This window comes from Zingiber officinale, chromosome 6A (assembly GCF_018446385.1).
Source record: "Zingiber officinale cultivar Zhangliang chromosome 6A, Zo_v1.1, whole genome shotgun sequence".
NCBI lineage: Eukaryota > Viridiplantae > Streptophyta > Magnoliopsida > Zingiberales > Zingiberaceae > Zingiber > Zingiber officinale.
The window spans coordinates 143,453,750-143,473,472 of record NC_055997.1 but is presented as its reverse complement, the minus strand read 5'-3'; the positions used below and the strand labels follow the sequence as shown (position 1 = coordinate 143,473,472).

General features: G+C 36.2%; 1 protein-coding gene and 1 long non-coding RNA gene across 4 annotated transcripts; one reads left to right on the top strand and one right to left on the bottom strand.

Annotated features, from left to right (window-relative positions):
- Positions 1–2,034: 2,034 nt before the first annotated feature.
- LOC121995423 lies at positions 2,035–3,794 on the bottom strand. The gene is made up of 7 exons (XM_042549167.1): positions 3,639–3,794; positions 3,460–3,546; positions 3,168–3,380; positions 2,907–3,077; positions 2,747–2,800; positions 2,507–2,656; positions 2,035–2,403 (listed from the first exon to the last, which is right to left on the bottom strand). Exons 1-7 carry the CDS (start codon positions 3,792–3,794, stop codon positions 2,035–2,037), a joined length of 1,200 nt encoding a protein of 399 aa, XP_042405101.1.
- A 1,370-nt stretch (positions 3,795–5,164) lies between these two features.
- On the top strand, positions 5,165–7,267 carry LOC121998453. 3 transcript variants are annotated; one of them, XR_006116503.1, is made up of 2 exons: positions 5,165–5,507; positions 6,648–7,267. It is a non-coding gene; the product is annotated as an uncharacterized LOC121998453 (long non-coding RNA). The 3 variants fall into 3 exon arrangements; XR_006116504.1 differs by having other exon boundaries at positions 5,165–5,592; XR_006116505.1 differs by having other exon boundaries at positions 5,165–5,670.
- Positions 7,268–19,723: the final 12,456 nt, after the last annotated feature.

The window sequence follows — 19,723 nt, the reverse complement described above, 5'->3', positions numbered from 1 at the left end:
GACCGATTTCAACCCTTATAAACCCTAAATTAGAGTGGAAAAATTTAACATTAAGTGGAAAACATTAAGTAGGTATAGGAGTCTCATAGAAAGGGGCGAAACTAGGGCTAGAAGTTGGTAGAAAACCCTATATGCCTGGAGAGGAGACAACGGCGAGTACAGGCGAGAGGAACAATGAAGGAGAAACTTTGCTGCCCAAGCCTCGCTACCCTAGCTTCGCTGCGAAGCTTCCCCGTCGAGGGAAGAGGACACCGCACAGATGCGGTAAGACGGGCAAAACGACGAGCGTCGCGGTGAGGAAGGGAACTCGCCACAGCGAGGGAAAGCTTCGTTGTGAGAGGATGCGACGAGCGTCGCGGCGAGGATGCTGAGCACAGAGAGCGACGCGGCGAGGATGCTGAGCACAGAGAGCATCGCAGTGAGAGGATGCTGAGCAAAGAGAGCGTCGCGAAGCTTCGCGGCTGAGAGAACTTGTCGCGGCGAGGACGACGTCAGGGCGACGAGTTCAGCTCTGCCCTAGCTTCATTTCGAAGTTTTAAGTAAATCCAATATTATGTTCTGTGAAGTGGAAAGTCAAAGAATCCACGTCTGCAGCGCCAGCACAGGAGTGACGCACAGGCACGTTTTTGAAGTCCCGCAGGGTAACAAGATTATATATATATATATATAGAGGAACACTTGATCGTATCCTTTATAAATTAAAGAGAGAAGGTTTTGATTAGACATAAAAAAAAGAAATTAAGATTTTACAAAAAAAAAAAAAAAAAAAAAAAAAAGGAAAAAAAGGATCAACTAAAATAAGATGATTTTAAATACAATTAGCAAATCGAAAACGAATGAGTTAAATGAAATCTAATGGAAAAGTCCACATGGCCCCAACTGTAGGATTTAATTAGTTATTGTCCTATTATATTTTTCACCTCACAAATAAGATAATAATTACTATTTTTGTTATAATTTTGTTAAAGTGATTTAATATTAAGTTTGAATAATTTAGATTAAATTCATAAAAAGTATTTTAATATAAATGTATTTTAAGTGGTAATTTTAATTAAATTAAGCACTTTTAAATAGCTACTATATTCTATAATAAAATTATTTTTGAGTATTTTTTTTATTTTTTTTATAGGATGCCTTTGGCTAAAATAAAAAAATAAGTGCATCTTTTCAAATGGTTTTGTTCTTTAATTAACGAGTCATGCACCATTATCCATAATGGCCTTGTCCACGAGATCATGGTGTCACGATAGAACATTTAGGTTATCACTCAGGTACTCATGGTTCGAACCTCAGCTACGGTTTATTTGCAGAAATTTTTTCTCTAAATAGGGGGCATAATCAAAAGATGCTGGACTTCGGCGCTGGCTACCTCGAGCGCTTCTCGATTTACCTGATATTTAAAAAAATGATTAAATTTTAAAAAAATAATTAATTAAAAATCGATTGCCTTAAAAGTTTTATTAAGTTAATTTAAAATTATCAACATGTGTATGGCTTACCAAGATTAACGTTTGACAAATTCAACTTTCCTCTATAAATATTCATTTTTTAGCATTTCAATTCTTGGCACACATCTCACTGGGACATTTTACCCCCATGTTTTTTATAATTCCTATATATTTGTTGATGATATTCTTGTTTTCTATTCAAATTTTATAAATTATTAGTCAAAATAGATTAGAAAAGGCAGTTTGGTGTACAAAATTTCCATCAACACTGAATTTCACGGGGAAAGATCCAATCACATTGAATCTATAATACATAATTTTATTTTGCATTATAGTGCAAGAAGTTATTTTCACAACTTAAACTCATGTCTTTAAAGTTAATTATTCGATAACAATTTTATCACTATGTCAAAACTCCTCTTTTGACAAAAATACAGATACAAAATTGTCCATGAAAAGTGCATTGCAATTAATATAAATGCTAGATGATGTCGTGAACAAACACCATTCCTTTCTTATTCGACAAAGAGATTACGATTTATTATTATGCCCATGATGTCACAATCAGTTGAGTAGTATAACGTAACTAGCCAGCAACCAACCCACCCGGTCCACCATAAGCAACATCCCAATCACCTCTGGATGGAGGATCTCCTACGACTTGATAATATTTGGCATCTGCATTCGTGATCAGAGACGCACTGCCCTTACCCGGAGTGTAAGCTTGGTTGTCTTCCCCTATGAACCGTGAGAACAAAAAAAAGCTGGCTTTATCATACCCTTCTTGGGGAAAATGGCCATTCCCCATGGGAGGAGACGGCACATCGTTGGGTGTACGCACTTGACCTCCAAACTGTATCAATTTCGACACGTCTAAATTAGGGAAAAGCTCCTTTGGCCAATATCCAAGATTGACACGGTCCATTGCCAACCACCAGTTACCAGTTTGAGGATCCTGCATCCATCCATTACATGAAACATATACGGTTTTAAAATATATACAATCATTCAGTATATATATATATACACCATATAATTAAACAAATAACACTAGGTACCTTTTGTATTCGAAAGTCAAAGTATGCTTGTAAGCCTCCGTACGTAGAAAGGTTGTCACCTTTGAAGGCATATCCAGGTGCATGGGTTGCTGAAACTTGTACGAACCCTTTGCAATTTAAGTTCATGCAGCCCGTCTGGTAACCGTCGGTCTGAATATATACATTATCATGTGTGAGGTATATACTTAAAACACTTTTAAAAAAACGCAGTTTAGTTGTTTTTAGAGTATATATACTTACCGTAGAAAAAGTGAAAAAACGACTAGAAGTATCCTTATATAGCTGGGGATAAACCTGAAATAATAATAATAATAAAAAGGAAATTAATTACAAGAATCAACAAATTGATTTTATGAGAAATATGCATGCATATGAATGTATATATATCAGGGTAACTTACGTGCCATCCGGTTTGAATAACAGTCTGCTCGTCATAATCAGCATCGACGTCTCCGATCATCCATACTTGATTTTGAGAGACTTGATTTGGCCCCACATTTGGAAGTGCCCACGTAGTGATCTTTGATTCAAAGCCATGGTAACGACCGGTTTGGCTCTCAGCAATCGCATACTGCACTCACAAATTCAACAGGAGTATCATGCAATTAATTTAATTATAAGGAATTAACTGCTGGAACTCTACTTTTGCGATGATATTTACATAATTCTGTTCGGAAGAATCAAGAACATGATATCTAGAGCCATAGTTCCTGAAGTATTTGGGTAGTTCTTTAGCTATGATTAGATCTTCTTTTCGAGTTCGACGAATGAGAACAGTTCCTAGAGGGCAAGTATCGTTGAAGCCTGGATCTAAAACTGGTTTAAATTTTTCATCCATATTCACATCGTTCTTCGTTTGAAAACTTGGTCGAATCTGCAAACACATACATATAAATTAAGAAAATCTATTTGTTGGCTAATATAAAAAATCATGTATATAGTTAATTAAATACCTGTAGCTTATGATTTTTCATAGCAGGATGATCGAATGCAGGTTGTTTGTAGATTTGGATGCAGTCAAAAAGATCCCCAGTGAAGGACTGCGCGCAGCAGCGAAGTAAACATAAAAAAAGAAAAAATTATATATCATCAATATGGCAAATAATATTATTAAAATGAATCAGACTTAAACCTTTAGGACTTTGACCGGGGGTTTGTTGAGGCTTTGGAGCTCATTCTCTAACTCCAGATCTTCTTCCACAGTCAAGGGAATATTGTTTCTTCCTTCAATTGAACAAAGCAAAAGAGAGAAGAGCAATGACGAGTAAATTAGGCACATTGATGCCATAATGACAAACTATTTTGCTCTTCTTCTCATGTACATACATCTATTTATATTATAAGAATTCTAAAACCAAAATAAATGTCAGGTTAATATCTACTAAATATGAGGCCCTTATATATATATATGTAATATTAAATATGACATAAATGTTTTTTTTGTAACCACAAATAAATTTCTATATATGTATCATCAAATTAAATGATTGATTACTTAATGCAAGCATTGATGTCAAAAATATTCTTGAAAGGATAAAATTCTCTATACACTTATTTGTTATATAGTAATAAATTTATTTCATATTAACTAATTATATTATAATATTAATGACTTACCTAATATTAATCTTGTTACTTCTAAGAAAAGGAGAATTTAAAGGATAGACTCCAAGAGTCGAAACCCATTTCTCTGATTATTTATTAAAAAATGATAGACTGTTTGATTTAAAATCTGTGCGGGGATTGTTTTTCTTTTTTATTTTATCCTCGGCGTTTTACGAGAGGATAAACTCAAAGCTCTAGAATTTTTAGAAGGTGCATCATTCATTTTTCTCTAAAAAAAATACCTTTTTTTACCTATCAGTCTAAATTAAAATATAAAATATATTTTTTTATTTAAATACAAAAAAATAACTCGACCTAACTAAATAAAAAAAAGTAAAATTTTAATTATTTTATTAAGAAATTTCATATAAAAGTCATTGATGATTTTAAAAGCTCATTTTTTTTAAAAAAAATACATCATTAAAATCATGATGATTTCTTAAATTTATTCATTTTTTAAATTTTAGAGTTTTAATAAAAAAATTTAAAATTTTAAAAATATAAAAAATTATGATGATTTCTTAAATGATTCACATGGTAAAATATTGGTTGTTTAATTTCGATAAATTTTTCCTGACTGGTCTGACATTCAACGTGCACAGACAATGTTCAAAAAAATCCTCGCCTAGTGCTACCTAGGCGGTCGGCGGTAGCCCACCACCCCTTGATAATTCATTTATTTGATACGTCTTTTTAGTTGAGGTTGGATAATTTTGAACGAATTGTATTTGCTAATTACCGCATTTGAGATGTTTATAGATTAAGAATCGTTTTATGCTTAAATATATTTTTCATCTTAATGCATGAGATATTTGTCTTAATTTGAATTTGGTCTTGTAGAACATTTAAATTGATGCATGATTCAAGTGGAGGCTTGGTTCATTCAACCAATAAAGAAGTCCAAACCTCACTTTCCAACCCATTGAGCTCAACCCAAGTTTGACCTCTCATCCATTGCCCTTAAAACATTCCACTTGAACTGGGCTCAAGCCACTGCATTGGACCGAACCACACAGAGTATAAAAACCAAGTCTGGCATGATGAAAAGTGGCTTGTGCTACTATTCGCCGTGCCGTCTTCTTCCTCGCACGGACGCATAGCCCCGTTCCAATTCCAGATCTGCATCTCAGCACCCGATGTTCAAGTCTTCAACTACCGGCAATCAACTTCCGATCATCAGGAACTAATGGCGGAGGTTTCTCGATGGTGATTCCAGTCCGCGATTTCTTATTTTTGCCACTGATTAGGAGGCGTTCCTCCCATCTTTTGGTCCATCCTCACCTCAGCAACACAGGCGGTGTTCTTCCAGTGTTGCTGAGTCTCCTCCGACAACATTTCATCTTCCGCAGCCTTCATCTACGAGCAGCGATTCCAGATTGCAGAATTCCAGATTTCGGTTCGTTGACAGTCCCAATTGGTCTTTGTTCACTTAGGAGGTTTCTTGGGCATTCTTAGCTCTTCATGGCTGAGTTGTAGCTGAGGTTCTTTTCTTCCGACATCTCATGAAGTGTCATTGCGGTTCCTTGTGTAATGCCAAGGAGAAGGAATGTTGGAGTGTGGTTAGGGAATTGAGATGTTTTGTTACTTTAGATTCTGAACTTATGTTGACGCAATTTTGTTTTACATGTTTTTATTTCTACAATTCTAGTTCATTTAAAGCTTTTGCACACTTAGTTTTGTAATTGCAATTTTGTCTCTATTCTTAGATTCTGAATTCTATTTCTTTGCTCTTCCATTCTATTTTTTTTCTTGCAAAAATTCCAAAGGGATATGTTATATAGATTAGAATTGATTCTTGATCTTTTTTGTTCTTTAGTTGTATTTCAATTTTTATCAATTAGTTTAGTTGTTAATTTAGTTCCATTAAGCTTAGCTTAGGTTTCTTTGTTAAGGAGTAGTTTAGGTTAGTTGTATAAATTTGCGTTTTCAGTCACAATCAAGGTTAGTTCTTTACTTCATTTAGAAATCATTAGATGCAATTAGTTTCTCTTTTGCTGTAGTGACCTCATTCACTAGATTAGGTTCCATTTCAACCTTTTCTATTTCATTCCTTAGTTTAATTCTATTGATGGTGAAAGCATAACATAGTGTGACAATATGTTGTGAGTTCACTATTAATAGGTGGATAGGAAATTGTTCATTTCATTAGGGTTAATCTCATACTTGTTTTGCTATTTTATTACTAGACCTTAATCCAAAAGCCAAACAACCCTCATGTCTATGATGGAAACCCCAAAATAGTTCTAAGTCTAAGACAAACATCTAATTGTTAGTTCCTCGAGAGATTTAATCCTGGACTCTTTATTACAACATAATTGTATAGTTAAGAAGTTCATTGAATTGTAAATTGTTAATTTGAAGGTCACTCTTGACACTCAACTTCGCATCATCAAATTTTGGCGTCGTTGTCGGGGAACGAAATAATTGTGTGTTTGTTTTAGATTGTGCATAGTTTTGTTTTTTCCTTTGTTTTCATTTTCTTGATCTTATTGCCTTAATACTTGTGTTCTAATAATTGATTTTGTTTCATGACTAGGTCTTCGTGTGATAAGTTACTTGACTTGATTTAGAGATTGAGAGGACTTTTAGAGCTTTGAGAATTCAAGAGAGGACAAATTTCTAAAAATAATCCTCAAATTTTAGTTACTTCAACGGCAGAAAACAACTTGACTATGAAGGAGTTTGCGGCTGCTGATATGGCCTACAAGTATTCTTGGATTACCTATCTATATCTGGCAGTGGATTTTGAGCTTAGATCAGGCTTAATACATTTGCTTCCTAAGTTTCAAGGTTTATTCGGGGAAGATCCTTACAGGCATTTACATGAGTTCCATGTGGTTTTCTTAGCCATAAAGCCAGAGGGCATTTCAGCGGAAGATATCAAGCTGAGAGCTTTTCCATTTTCCTTGTCAGGAGCAGTAAAGGAATGGTTATATTATCTTCCAGTCAAATTTATTATGAGTTGGATTGATAGGAAGAGATCATTTTTAGATAAATACTTCCAGCTTCAAGAACCACAACTATAAGGAAGAGCATTTGCGGAATTCAACAAGTTGTAGGAGAGACTCTTTATGATTATTGGGAAAGGTTCAAAAAATTGTATTCAAGTTGTCCTCAATATTAAATCAGTGATCATTTACTTGTTCAATAGTTTTATGAAGGATTACTCCCCATGGTAGGAGCATGATTGATATAGTAGCTAGAGGAGCTTTCGTTAATAAGACTCCAGAATAAGCTAGGGAGCTTATTCCAAATATGACCGAAAATTCTCAACAATTTGGGAGTAGAGCACTTACTACTAGAGGTCGATGAAGTTCAATTGGTATCTAAAGAGCAAAAGGAAATCAAGAGTTCATTGTTGGAGTTGACGTCTTTGGTCAAACAAATGACATTGAATAATGCTAACCAAACTTCAGTTTTTCCCGTTCAAGTGATGAGGGTTTGTGGCATTTGTTCGAGTCAAGATTACACTTAAAATTTATGTCCAAATCTCCATCAAGATGAATCATTGGTAGCTATAGCTAGGCCTCAATTCCAACAAAGATATGACCACAATTCAACTACCTACAATTCGAGGTGGAAGGATCATCTTAATTTGAAGTACGGTAATTCATTCTACCAACAACCACCTCCAAATCAAAATTTACAGAATATTCAGCAACTTTTACAAAAAAAAAGATAAATCTGCTACCTTAGTGGCCCCCCATAGAACCGACCCCACTGATATATAGAGGGAGGTACATGTAGGTACACAGGCCATAGACACATGGTGGGATAAACCCCAGGTCATCAGTTCTTGAGAATCGACCTCTAGTCATTATGCTAGAGATATCATGCGCCCACCATCTGCGCTACGCTTTGGGAGCTTCAGCAACCTTTACAAGGTTTCTAGCAATCTATGCTCCAATTCAGTTTCAACATCAACAACTTCAGTCATTTGTTGTTCAAAATGTTCCAAACCAATTTCACATCAAAATCAGCAATTTCAGCATTCCAATTAGTTCCAACAGCAAGTATATGCTCCATTTCAGCAGCAATTCCAGTCACAAAATCAGCAAACAAATTTCCAGCAGGAATTTCAACCTTCACAAAATTTTCAGCACCCTTTACTGAATTTTCAACAATCATATTCTTCATCCTCTTCTCAACCGACACACCATGTGAATCAAAATAGCTACAATAATTCTTTTGCGGCAAATTCACAGCAATAGCAACAGAAGATGGAGGAATTAATGCAACAATTTCTACAGCAACAGCAAATTATTCTGCAACAACAACAACATCAGCAAAGGATAGATTCAACTCTACAAAACATTGAAAGACAAATCGGGCAGCTAGCTACTAACATGAATCAAATGCAAGCTCAAGAATTGAGTCAATTACCTTCACAAACAATTCCAAATGATAAAGAAAATGTGAGTGCATTGACTCTTCGAAGCGGAAGAACTACAACTGAACCAGTAAAGAAAATTCTAGCTCAAATAGATTTCAATATAGACACTTTTCCAGCCTCAATAAGTTCTACACCTCCACTGGATTTTGCTCAGAATATGTCAAATTCCAGCACAAGTCAAGCTCATATTGATCAAGCAATTCCAGTTCAAAATTCAATTCAAAATAGCCCTGCAAATCCAATTCCAAAATCAATTCCAACAACACCTCTTTCAAGCTTCTAAACCAGTTCAGCAGAATTTCCAACAGGAAAACACTTCCATTCTAGATTTAATTAGGAATACTTTTGTTTCATTTCAAGCAACTTCTTCAAATTCGGCTCCCATTGAAATTGAAGATTTGGAGAAAGATTCACAACAACAAGAAACTGAAGTTCACATTCCACTAACTTTTCCTAAAAGAAAAATTCAGCAAAGAAAGAATGTAGAGAAAGAGAAAGCTAGAGAGTTTCAAGACCTTGTGAATTTATTTAGCAAAGTAGAGGTGAATGTGACTTTGTTAACTATGATCAAGTAAATTCTAAAATATGCCAAGTTTCTCAAGGATCTATGTGTGTACAAAAATATATTTAAGGGGAATGAATTTATCAGCATGGGAAAGAATGTTTCAGTATTTTTCAACTAGTACCTCAGAAATGTGAAGATCATAGAATTTTCACGGTGCCTTGTGTGATTGGAAGTTGTGTTTTCGAAGATGCTATGTTGGATCTAGGAGCATCAATCAATGTAATGCCAAAATCAATCTTTCAGACACTTGGAATTGGGCCTCTACAACCGATAGGAGTTGTTATTCAGTTAGCTGACCGTAGCCAAGCTCATCTAGTTGGAGTAATTGAAGATGTGTTAGTGAAGGTGAGAGAGCTTATTTTTCCTGCAGATTTTTACATCCTGGATATGGAGGGGGATTTACTTGCAAATAAGTCTCCACTCATTCTTGGTAGACCTTTCTTGAAGACTACAAGAATAAAGATTGATGAACATGCAGGGACACTATCGATGGAGATCACGGATACAGTGGTTCAATTCAATTTATGTGATACTATGAAGCACCCGTCAGAGCACCACTCTATTCTTAGCATTGATATATCATATGAGTTTATTAGCATGGACTTGTTTTTTGAGTTTGTTTCATAGTTGGATATTTCTGATATTGATGAGTTTAGATATGATTCTGAGGATTCTATCGATGTTGATGGGTATTTTTGAGTAGATGAGTTGAGAGCTATTTGTTGTCCATTTTCATTTGAGGGAGAATATGTAAGTGTAGGGGATGGCACAGTGAAAGCAATACCCTAAGCATATTTCTGATTAAAGTGTCATCTGAGTTAGGAAAAGGTGACTATGTAAGTGTAGGGGATTGCATAGTAGATGTCATACCCCAAGAATCACCACCTTCAATTATTCAGTCATAGCAGTCGGAGTTAAAGCCCTTACCTGAGCATCTCAAGTATGCATTTTTGGGAGATGAACAACAACTACCTGTCATTATTGCCCAGAAGTTAGAGTCAAATCAAGAACAGAGATTATTGGGAATTCTGCGACAACACAAGAAAGCTATTGAGTGGACACTTGCTGATATTCCTAGAATCAGTCCTTCAATTTATATGCACAGAATTTATTTAGAGGAGGATGTGAAGCCAATGAGAGAACCATAGAGAAGACTAAACTCATTGATCCTTGACGTAGTAAAGAAAGAGGTGACTAGACTTCTGTAACCAAGTATCATTTACCCTATTTCTTACAGCAAATGGGTGAGTCTGATCCATGTGGTTCCTAAGAAATCAGGGCTTATAGTGGTAGCAAATGAAGATAATGAGTTGGTGCCCACTAGAGTTTAGAATTCATAGAGAGTTTGCGTGGACTAAAGGAAGCTGAATCAGGCAAGCAAAAAGGATCATTACCCTTTATAGATCAGATGATAGAGAGATTGACAGGAAAGTCACATTATTGCTTCCTAGATGGTTGTGTAGGATATTTTCATATTTGCATCGATCCGAAGGATCAAGAGAAGACTACCTTCACTTGCCCTTTTGGTACATTCATGTACAGACGTATGCCATTCGGACTTTGTAACACTCTAGGGATCTTCCATATGGTAAGCATTTTTTGGTGATTTATTAGAGTATTATATGAAGGTTTTCATGGATGATTTTTCGATTTACGGTTCATCTTTCGATGCATGTCTAGAAAATTTATCTTGAGTTTTGAGTTGATGCATTAAGATTGATTTGGTTTTAAATTTTGAGAAATGTCAATTTATGATTGAACATGACATTGTCTTAGGTCATATAGTCTCTAGGAAAGGTATTGTGGTAGATCCTGCTAAAATAAGTGTTATATATTCTTTATCTTACCCTGTGTGCGTGCGGGATGTTCGAGCTTTCCTTGGTCATGCAAGTTTTTACAGGAGATTTATAAGAGACTTCAGCAAAATTACTCTTCCATTAACTCAATTATTGTAGAAGGATGTGGTTTTCCATTTTCATCAAAGGTGAAAAGAGGCTTTTGAGAAGCTGAAGGAAGCTCTTATTACGACACCCATCATTAGAACACAGATTGGAGCCTTCCTTTTGAGTTAATGTGTGATGCTTCAAATTATGCAGTGAGAGCTGTACTTACACAGAGAGTAGATGGAGCACCACATGTTATTCGTTACTCTTCAAGAACGTTGGATGCTGCACAAGCAAATTACATTACCACGGAGAATGAGCTTTTAGCTATTATTTTTATATTGGATAAATTTAAATCATATTTGCTGTGTTCTCATGTGGTTATTTTTTTTGATCTCTAGCATTGAAATTCCTCCTCAAGAAACCAGATGAAAGCTTAGGTTGATTAGATAGATGCTTCTGCTTCAAGAATTTGACGTATAGATACGCGATAGGAGTGGGAAAGAGAACCTAGTGGCAGATCACCTGAGCAGGGTCGAGGGAGATTTAGATCACACGGCTTTTACTAATGCATTTCTAGATGAGCAGCTCCTACAGCTCCATGGTGAGTCACCATGGTATGAAGATCTGGTTAGTTTTTTTAGTAGCACATGTCTTTTCTGCACAATTTACAAAAGCTCAAAAGAACAAATTAAAAAGTGATGCAAAGTCTTATGTATGGGATGATCCTTTTTTGTGAAAATTTTGTAGTGACCAAATCATTAGGAGATACATTCCTGATTATGAGTTTCATTATGTACTCACTTTTTGTCATTCTTTAGAGTGTGGTGGCCATTTCGGATCCCAAAGAATTGCTAGGAAGGTATTAGAATGTGGATTATATTGGCCCACCTTGTCCCATAATGCATATATTTTTTATAAGTCATGTGATAGGTGTCAGAGGACTGGGACCATAAGACCTAGGAATGAAATACCTCAATAATTCATATTATTCTGTGAGATTTTTGATATATAGGGTATCAATTTTATGAGTCTATTTTCTGCTTCATTAGGATTTTTATACATTTTATTAGCAATTGATTATGTTTCCAAATTGGTGGAAGCTATTCCACCAGTACTGATGACTCTTCAGTTATTGTTAGTTTTGTCAGGTCACACATCTTTTGTAGGTTTAATTTGGAGTACCCAAGGCAATAATAAGTGATCAAGAGTCTCACTTTTGTAATAGGCACATGAAAGCTTTGCTAAGCAAGTATGGCGTGGTGTATAAGGTTTCTACTCCATATCACCCTCAAACAAATGGGCAAGCTGAGGTGTCAAATAGAGAAGTCAAAGATATTCTTGAAAAAATAGTGGAACCTGATAGAAAAGATTGGAGTAAAAGGCTTGAAGATGTATTATGGGCTTACCGCACTACTTATAAGACCCTTATAGGAATGTCTCCATACAAGATCGTGTATTGAAAAGCTTGTCATCTACCCGTGGAGATTGAACATAGGGCTTATTGGGCAATAAAAGCATGCAACTTCGATGCTAGTGCGGTTGAAGAGGAAAGGAAATTGCAACTTTGAGAACTTGAGAAAATTAGATTGGAAGCATATGAGAACTCAAGGATTTATAAAGAAAAGACCAAGAACTTCCATGACAAGCACATGTGGTAAAAGAATTCTAAATTGGTGACAAAGTGCTTTTATTCAGATCTTGTCTCAAATTGATTAAAGGTAAGTTGAGATCAAGATTAGAGGGGTCTTTTGTGTTACTAACATCTTTTCTTATGGAGATTGAGATACAGGAGGTGTCTACTGGTTGGATCTTTAAAGTTAATGGACACCGGCTTAAGAAGTTTCATGAGGGAGTGAATGGGCTAGTGGAGAAAGAAATGAACACTAATGATGCCATCTACCCACCTTAAAGGGGAGTTTTTTTTCCATCTCACACTTATTTTTCACTTGTACATATCCATGTCTTTACTTGTTGCATGAATAATCCTTTAGTTTCTATTTTTAATTTTTTCTTTTTCATGTAATAAATCTCGTTTTCGATTAATAAATAGATTTCTAGTTTTAGGAATAAAATGTACTCCTTGGCACTTCTCTATGTCATTTTAGAGAATTTTAAAGGTTAGTTAAATTTGATTATTAAGTTTGGAATTTATTGTCATGAATGGAATCTAGGATTACATGAGGTTACTACTTAGAGATGGATTCTAGATTGATGAATTGAAATGATAATTTCCATACTTAGTAAGGATTGAGCCTTATTTGTGTGATGCACTTGTGTGATTGTCACTCTAGAACTTGCTTTGATTCTTTTGAATCCATAATTCCTTGGATTGAATCACAATTATGGAGGTGATTCTTGTAAGGAAATATGTTGCTAAACACGTAAACGCGCAGCAGAAAAACATATTTCCTTCAGAAGATCCATGCGAAGGGAAATAAAATTATATACTAAGTTTATATCTAAGAACATGATAGAGTATACCTTTGGTGCGTGCTCAAGGACTCCCGCTCGGATCACAGCACGATCTCACGTTCGCACCTCTACGGTATCTACACGAACAAGCGTTCGCTTGTCTCACAAACTCACAAGATGGAGAAAGGTTGTACTAGTAACCTATGGAGTGGATTTCGGCCAAGAGAGGTGAGGAGCAATGAGAAATGAAATTACCCAAAATGAAGAGAAAAAAGTTTAAGTATTTTCATCTAATGAAAACACTTAATTAGCATTAATGACCTTAATGAGTATTTACACACCATTAAGGATCACACTTGTAACTCCTCATTTAAAATTCAATTTCAAAAATTGAATGAAATGAATAATTAAATTTCAAAATTCAATAATTATCTCCATTAATCCTCACTTGAGTCTAACTCAAGTCTCCTCACTTGAGTCTAACTCAAGTTTAATTCAATTGAGTCTTACTCAATTAATCCTCATGCAATTCAAATTTAATGAATCACTATTTCATTAATTCAAATTGACTCCTTGAGTCTAATTTAAATTGGACTTAATCCAACAATTAGATCCAATTGAGTCCAACTCAATAAGTCCAATTCGGATTAGACTTAATCCAATGATTCATCATATGAACTCATCTCCAAATCTACTTGTTCTTTGTGTGTGACCCAATAGGTTCTCGTAACGTTGGCAATGTACCCAAATCAACATTTAGATACATAAGCAATGAGTGACATCTAACAAGACATCATTGCTACCCAAGTGACGAGAAGGTCAAGATCCAACCTAACATGCCCGTGGCTATTATCTTGTATGACTTGGTTCCTCTATCCTTGATATCTAGATTGATCAATGAGGCATAGACCGTGTCATCCTCTTATCAACCTTTGTGTTTCTTTATCTCTAAGTAGACACACTCAATCAAATAAGCTCAATATCTCATATTGACTCATTTGAGCATGACCATGCTTTCTTTGTGTCCTACTAATCAAGGGGCCCATAACATCTACATCACTCACATCCCTCCGCATAATTTATTTCATACCCAGTGATTGACTTTATTATCCATGTAAAATACCGAAAAATAGGCAAATATTGATAAGGGAATTTTTCAGAATTTTTGGAAATTTTTCGGGAATTTTTCTGAGCTCGTACGGACGAGTTAACGGGGACAAAAATGGGGTCCGGAAAAGTCTGTTTAGGCTACCCCATTTAAGTGAGGAAAAGTTTATATATTTAATTCTTTTTCTTTTTCCTTATTTTTCTTTCCCGTTTTCTTTTTCCCTCCCGCGAGCCCGAGCCATCCCCGACGCCTTCCCCTCGGACCCGATAGTTGTGCCCTAACCGCTCGGCGCAGGTTGTTTCCTCCCTTCCACTCCTTCTTCTTCTCCACTTCGACTCCCAGTGCCGAGTTCTTTCTCCTCTTGGCAGTGTCGCCGACCACCTCTTCTGTACCGGCCACCAGATCTGACCCAACGTTGTTGTCGCCTTTGCCCTAGCGCCGCCAACCGAGCCTTCTCCGCCGCTGGGATCAAGACGCGCCGCTCGACCTTGTGAGCCGACGCCGACTGTCGGCCCTCCTTCTGATTTCCACGACACTGAGCCCTAGTTTTTGAAGCTGCCGTCGCCACTGGATCGTCGCCGTGCCCTAGCTAGTAGCCGGCGTTGCATGGAGTAGAGCCACCCCTCACTGCTCCGCCTCTTCTCTGTTCTTGAGCAATCCTTCGTTGTGGTAGAATTAGGTCACGGTTAAGGTAAGTTTGATTTTTGGTTTTTGGATTTTTGTTCTTGATCAGAATAGAGTAGTTGTGATCAAGAAATTTGCGCTTGTTTTCTAGCAGAAAAACTTGGGATTTCCAGCAGCAATCATTTTGTGCTGGCAGCAACAGTCCTGGTGTGGATCAACAAGCACAGCTACGAGATAGGTAAGATAAATTAGGTATTTTTGGTTTGTGATCTCATCTTGAACCGACAGTGAGGAAGAATTTTCTAACAGGACTTGCTGTAGGGTTTTCTTGGTTCAGCAATTTAATCCAGTAGTTGTTTACATTAGATCCAGCAGCAACTACAGTTGTGAATTGAGATAAGAGGTAAAGAATTTAATCATCTTGTAGATGATTGGTTGATAGGTTAGCAAGGAATGTTAATTTAGGTTATGTTTTGTATTTGGTATGAGTTGGATTCTGGGTGAGATTTATGTGGTTGTTGATTAGGGTTTTTGCCCTAATCTAGTGTAGGAGATTTTTATTTAGCTATTTATAGGTGTATAGTTAAATAAAAAGATTTATTTGTTTGACACAGGACTTTGACGCGAGACGAGTATCTCGGAGTCAGATTTGGATCATTTTATCGGAGGCGGGTACTTTTGACTTTTTGTCTTTGATATGCTTAGTAATGAAACTAACATGTTGCATTAATTGTGTTTCTTATCTGTTTCGATTAATCACTACCTAAATCTTGGTACATGCTTGATTGATTGATTGGTTTGCATCTCATGTATATTTTACCTGTTTATACATGCTTATAGGGGTAGTGATATACCATGCTTTACCATGTTCAGGACCTAGGTTTTATACCTTCTGTGTACCTTTGGATTATTTTGATTCGTTGACCTATGATGCATTTTTATATACATGTGGATTAGGTCAGGATATTTTGTGGTTAGTGCCATGAACCATTTGCATGATTGCATGCTGTACAATAGTCTGCTCCATTATTGTTGAGCACATCGCCAGTTACATGGATCTGCACACACCACCACTCATGGGTTAGTGGTCGATTCAGGCTGAGTGTGTTGCAGCAGGGACTCTGTTAGGCACCGTTGGTCCGCTCATGGGTAGTGTGACACAACGTGTTATCCGGCAGGGATTCCTCCCCGTCATCGTGTACCGGGAGATGAGAGCATTGCGCTCCCCCATTTATGATTTGGGGTAGGAGGATAGGTGTACTCCGACAGCATCCCGTCCACTCGGTCACTCATCAGGAGTAGTGACGACAGAGTGCACGGTTGTCACAGCCCTACCCACTCGGCCTCACTATTGTGTGTGAGATGATCGACTGACGTCAGGGGTGACCAGGACGCATCATTGGCATCATATGCATGATGCATTTATTGCTTGTGTTTGTGTTTGCTGCATTTATATGCTGCATATTGTTTGGATACCTATGTTTGACATGCATACAGGACTTCCCTATCCCTCGGACTGTTTGACCTTATACTCAGTACAGTATTCCCCTGTTTACTTCAGATGTATTTTTATCTTTCTTATCAGGAGACTGTACGCATGATTAGTGCTAGGTGATATTTCTTTACTTTGCATATCAATTGTACCTGCTGAGTGTTGGACTCACCCCGCCTCCATTGTTGTTATTTTCAGGTTGATGCTGTCAGGAGGGAGTTCCAGTCGCTGGTCCCCACAGCACATAGTGCTACTCCTCTGCTGGTTTTTGAGTTGTTGTTTTATTTTAGCTTCTCGCTATCAGACTTTGTTTTAGTTTTGTTTTGGACTTTACATATGGATATTGTATGGAATCTTTCCGTTGGATGGACTTTTGGTATGATTTGGATTTACTCTACTACATGCCTGCCTGGACGGCAGAAGAGGTGAGTTCGTCGGTTTTGAGCTTTACGAGTGTAGTTGAGTAGGGTGGTTTTCGAGTCAGAGTATTACTACTTTGTTTGATTATATATAACTGCGTGGTGATGGTTTATTTTATTGTTATTATTCCAGCCGCCTGTGGCTGAGGTATTTGTTAGATGTAGAAAAGTTTCAGATTGTCCACCGTACAGGGGAGATGCTGCCGAAATTTTCTCGGACAGGGACTCCTCTGGGGCGTGACAATCCACCTTGTTACAGGTGACGTTTGCTGATGCCAAAGTACACAACTCCTTATGTAGGGAACCGTAGCGACTTTAGGTCTAAGAACTATTCATACCAATAGTCACATGAGAATGTTTATGATACTCATATAATGATCCATGAAACATTCTCATGACGGGTTATTCAGTATATATTCTCTAATATATACCCATATGTCAACCTGATATCTCATATCCATGACTCATGAGATTAAGTCATCTGTTGACCTACATGCTAGTCTCGATGCATTAATATTATCCTTGTATATTAATGTTTGACTATGAATAGTTTAGAGTAGTGTTCTATATATATCTACATATCTCACTATCAATTCAACTAATTGATATGTTGAAGATAAGAACCTACTACCCAAGGACATTATTATACTTATTCAATCGGCACTGAACTGAAATAAATATAATAATCAACTTTGCCTTTTATTAATAATGATATATGATACAAAATGAGCCCTTTACAACCATCTTATAATTGGTACTAGGGTTAATACTAACAATTCTATATTCCTAATATGTTTCATGCTATTATCCTCGGAAATCATCATATCATGCTAGTTTACTCTTTCATAAATCTTTTGGATATCCATATATTGATTATTATATGATGAATATTTTGGCCAGGACGGACAAAGGCTTAAGTGTGGTGGAGATGCTTAGTGTTTTCAGAGTTCAGTTGCATCTTCTACTAGTTGGAAATTCATTTTCAATATTTGAGTTTTGAATTTGAAGTAATAAGGATCCTTGTTGAAGAAGGCCTTTCATGATCCAAGCTTAGACTAGTGCAACAAGATGAAGGAGAGTTATTTTACAATTCTGCTGTCCTTTGTGTTTTTAGAATGATGTGAAGGTTATAAGTATTATACAATTTGAATTTGATTTTTGGAAGAGCCAAGTATCAGAGTTCAGGAACTTTATATATGTGTGAAACTGAATTTTGATTTTTGAACAGCAATTCACTGGAAAGCAATTGGAGTGCATAATATGAAGACATCTTTATTAATGGACTTGATAGTGAGGTCAGAATTAAGTGAAGTAGCCACTGTAAACAAAAAAGTAAACAAAAAAAAAAAGCTGTGACAGAAATAAAATGGAGGCTGGAGGGGTTTTCTGTGCAGAAATGGTACCAATATGAAATGCTGTTTGTATTGGAGAAATTATTTTGGTACCCTAACTACACTTTAACTTTGGAAGTCATCTTTGAGTTGAGTGGGAAACAAGTGTAAAGGCAAATGAGGAAACAAATTTTTAGAAGCAGAAAAGGCAGCAAGTTTTAAAAGAAAAATAGAATTCAGTGTAGAGTTGAAATAGTTGTGTACCAATTTTTTATCATCATCTCTCAAAGTTGGAAAAACAGTGACCTCTTACATTCATAGTGACAAATGGATTCTCAACTCTTTCTATGATTTTTGAAGTATCAAATGGCTGAAATTGAAATTAATAGGGCTGACTAGAAAACAGTGGTGTGGAACTGTGGCAACTGGAATCTGATCACTCGAAAGCAGAATTCAAAATTCAAAGATTGAAGCACCATTCCACTTATGAAGCAGTCAAATTGAGACATTATTTTTGAAGACATGAAGACAATCTACTTGATACTACAAACAGTGAAGAAAGAAATTGAAAAAAAAAATGTGTGAAAAAGTTTGGTGTAGAAACTGTTTGGACCAAATCTGTTGGTTTCAAATCATGAAAGGAATCATTTTCCAGCTAATCAAGGGAGGAGTATTAATTGCAAATGAAGAAAAGTTAATGGCAGACTAGGAGTTCAAGCCAAAATATGTTAAAGCAGGGAGGAATGCAGAATTTGAAATGTTGGTGGCGGTACCAATTTGAGTTTTTCGGTGAGGAAATAAGGAAATTCAAGCTTGCATTAATTGGATGCTAAATGATATAATCTAGAGGAATTAAAGATCAAGGCTTTATCAGAGGAAAGGAAGGGTGAAATTCTGAAAATGTCAAGCTGCTGAAACTAAATTGAAGCTGTTGAATTTTGGGCACTGAAGAAAATTCTATGCCAATATGTGAAACTGAATTTCTGAGCTGAAATAAATTGAATTTAAGCTAATTGTGAATGAGTGATTAAATGTGATAGTTTATAGGGATTTAACAACGAAGCTTGATCAAAATGAAGTAAGATCAAAGTTGAAATAGTTGAAAACTGAAAAGTGTTTGGTTCAAATTCTGTAAAGAGATTAAAGCTGTTGGGATTCAAATCAAAACAGAATGGGATCATTTCCAGCTAATCAAAGGAAAGAACAATATATAGATGAGAATAGTTATATAAGTTTTAGATTGGAAGATGGAATCTGGGAAAACATAAACTTATAGAAGCTTTAAGAAGTTGGAAACTTCAAAACTCTGTACCAATAGGCAAAACTATTTTCCTAATTTGGAAACAATTGTATTCAAGTTGGAATTGATTGAGTGCTCAATG

Excerpts from the sequence above, each read along its gene's own strand:
- LOC121995423 (XM_042549167.1), bottom strand. The coding sequence starts at position 3,794 with ATGGCATCAATGTGCCTAATTTACTCGTCATTGCTCTTCTCTCTTTTG. Across the intron at positions 3,381-3,459 it reads TGAAAAATCATAAGCTACAG|ATTCGACCAAGTTTTCAAAC; the intron begins GTATTTAATTAA and ends ATGTGTTTGCAG. Across the intron at positions 2,404-2,506 it reads TTGACTTTCGAATACAAAAG|GATCCTCAAACTGGTAACTG; the intron begins GTACCTAGTGTT and ends GGATGGATGCAG.